General features: G+C 41.5%; 1 protein-coding gene across 1 annotated transcript in view; it reads left to right on the top strand.

The window, feature by feature from the left end:
- Positions 1–2,036: 2,036 nt before the first annotated feature.
- The window catches only part of PCNXL2 (pecanex-like 2 (Drosophila)), a 155,112-nt gene continuing 153,952 nt past the window's right edge, over positions 2,037–3,196 (top strand). Inside the window, exon 1 of the mRNA XM_009891164.1 lies at positions 2,037–2,150. Within this exon, the coding sequence (XP_009889466.1) occupies positions 2,037–2,150 (114 nt within the window). The remainder of the gene's footprint in view (positions 2,151–3,196) is intronic.

Here is a 3,196-nt window from a genome sequence, read left to right as displayed (position 1 = left end):
CCCCTGAAAACGCAGATCTGTGTTTCCATCTCTTCCTTTTCTTCTTATTTATCCTTTGTAGTAGTAGATATACAATTGAAAATGTGCATTGGATATTATTTGGAGTATCATTGCTGTTAAAATCAAGTTTCAAAATTGTAATGAGATCTCTTCTAACCTTGACCCTGACAACTTTCATAATAGAATAAGAATTTAAGTTATCTTATTCCACCAAACAGTCCAGGGTTCCCAGCTGTGTGGTGCATGAAAATAGTGGTAATTGTTATACAAAGCCACTGGGCTGTATTCAGTCCTAGTGAAACACCAGTGACACAGCGAGGCAACTTTGGGAATGCTTGTACTATAGCTTTTTTTTCACAAGTCACAAGGGAGTGCGCATCTACGTTTCAGTGAGTCCCCAGAACAGCTTAGTGAGTGTTTCTTCAGCCTTTTGTTGGACTGTTTGTTGGACTGGAAGCCCTTGAACTTACAGAGTTGTTACTTCTTACGCATTAGATCTTCAAATCATGCTGTGATAGGAGAAGTACAACATGGCAGTATAAGGGTGTGGGCACATAAATTACGTAGAGGTAAACTGTAATAAAACTTGCAGCATGTCAGCTGCTTCCAGTTCCATTTGGCCACACTTTACCCCATTTTATCTCTCTGTAAAACTAATGATCCATATACCTCAACAAAAGAGAGGTAAGCTACCTTGTTCTTACTGTATTTATTGTGTGGTGGGAAACACACTTAAAGTGAGTATACACCCCTGGAATTTTATTTGCTACCTGTTTTCCCATGTTTTATACTGTGGTGGACATTAATTATCAATTCAGCTAAATTAACATCAAAATATTTATCTTTGACTCCAATATTGTATCTCCCACTTATACCTCTGCAAGCCTGATGGCAGTGGCCGACTGCCTATTTATTTGGTAGTTCCTTCATTTGTGTTCTGTAGCACACCGAGACATCGAGGCTGTGGTGGTGCAGCGCCATCTTGCTTTAGGTGCCTCAGGTGCTCAAGCGTCGGGTGGCATATGTCTGCGTCTAATCAACTTTAGTCATTCAGTCCAATTTACAAGGTGTGGTATTTTGTTCAAAGGTTACACACCTTGATATTAGGAAGTATATAGACCTCAGTCACCTCTGCCTTTGTGCTACTCGAATAATGTTAGCAGACATGTGAAGAAGAATTTGGCTGTTCCTCTGGGAGCAGTCTCTGGGTGGGCAGAAGCCCCAAGCAAAGGCCCTCCTTGCATGGGCAGGTCAACTCTGTTGGATTTGCAGGATTAAGTCAGGCCACATTTGGAACACACCAGCCTGCATTTCTGCCTGTGACCCCACACTGTTCTGGTGCGGGGTATAACAACGGAAGCTACTGGAAAGCAAAAAGTACATTATGGTAGAGTCTTTAATTGGGCAAGAGCAAAGAAAGCTAGAGCTACAGCTTCCACAGAAACCTGTGGGATTTCGTGAAGCCTGCTTTCTAATGAATTTGTATTTGTGGATGGTGGTTTTGGTTTGTTTTTTTTTTTTTTTTTTCTAGCTTCTAATAAGATGTCAGCTCAACTGAAGCTTTTCCTGTCACTGGGGAGGTATTCAAAAGGTCAGAGAGCTGTGTGGGTTCCTCTTGTTAATGCAGGAGGTGTGCTGCTGTGACCTTGTCCCAGTGGGGTGTATTCTCTCAAAGTTAGTTGAAAGTAGCCAAAGAATTAAAAAGTTGTTCAGCAGAGGGCATGGAGAGAGATGATGAATACACAGACACATGGTGTGATTATAAAGCCTCGTTTCCATAGAAAACCAGGCTAATTATAACTGTAGTGCATCAAAAGTGAATCTATCGTGTAATTCCTCAGTGGTCTATAACTTGATTCCTCCTTAGCTCTAGCAGATTTGATTGCGTTCACCTATCTATACCTGGGAACAACAACTGCAGTCATATGATGCTTGTACGCTTATGCAAGAGGCCTGATTCAGAAAATTGAGGGCTTTCCATTCTCAGCTTCATCTTTCTCCTAATTCCTCATGTGGGCAGGGAGCAAGCTGCTGGCATGTACTACTTAGCTTGCCCCAAGATTCAGGATATCAAGGATGCACTGGCCTTATTATACATGGGCGGGCTTGGGATTGTGAGCGTGCACGGCACATACGTGGGGGGAAGCACTGTATGTCTTGGGCAGATGTGCAGGGAGACCACGGGTGGGCTCAGGGCGCAGCTCTGGTAGGTCTGGTCACAAGGCAAGGATAAGGACATGCTGCAGTCGGCATTTGCTAAAACTGGCCCTCTTTCGCACTTAGAATCTGTGAGCTTCCTTTGAGTCTCTCTTGTAGCAGGCTCTATGCACGTATAGATTGCACTACCGGAAGCCTATTTTTGTTGTGTCCTTTTGACATTATTCATATAATATTTATTAAGCTTTATGAACATTGCTTATAGAGCACTTCTTGTCTAGTGGCTCATTCTGCGCTGTTATTTAATAATGAGCGGTTGGCCTGTGCTTTTTGGTGTATAGTTGAAGAGATTCCTTGGAAAGTGAACAAATCTCTCTTCTAAACAAATCATTACAGATAATTGGCTATCGTTCTCTGTGAAACCAAGCAATTTTTAACTTGTGTTTTGCAAATGCATTAGTCATAAACCACAAATTCTTCAACCTTATCCACCAAATCTTATACCCTGAGAGCATGGCCATGCAAACTGATCCTCTTTCTGGCTCGGATTTGCTAAATAACTGAAGGGTATGCTTAGTTTCGGTATATACATAGTACCACAAAGTACTCTTAAGAGACTAAGCCTCAACTTGTAGAAAGTAATGTCTTTCTTATGAGGGATCATTAGTAGTACCTTCATGCTAAATAGCTTCTCCACTTCTGTGCAATAGATTCTTTGTATATGAATCAGAATAGTCATAAGAGAGGATTTGCCTGCAAATTTTCACGTGTACCTCATGTAGGTATGAAGTCTCAGTAAGCCAAAAGCAGCAGCAGAATAGCAACCCACTTGCTTGTAGTAACACAGAAGTGATTCCACAGATTCATTTCAACATCAAGATAAATGCAGTGACTTGTTTTAGAGATGAAGTTTAAGTGTGCCTGGTTCCCTTCACCTGTGTGGTCAGTGTGGTTTGTTTATGAATCTGAAAAGAATTCTAATCTCTTACATCCAAATGCTCCTTGACCTGCAATGCTGATACTTAAAATGATAGATTCA

Source organism: Charadrius vociferus, unplaced genomic scaffold (assembly GCF_000708025.1).
Source record: "Charadrius vociferus isolate BGI_N301 unplaced genomic scaffold, ASM70802v2 scaffold78, whole genome shotgun sequence".
NCBI lineage: Eukaryota > Metazoa > Chordata > Aves > Charadriiformes > Charadriidae > Charadrius > Charadrius vociferus.
The sequence above is the reverse complement of the archived record's forward strand: the minus strand, read 5'-3'. Positions and strand labels throughout refer to the sequence as shown.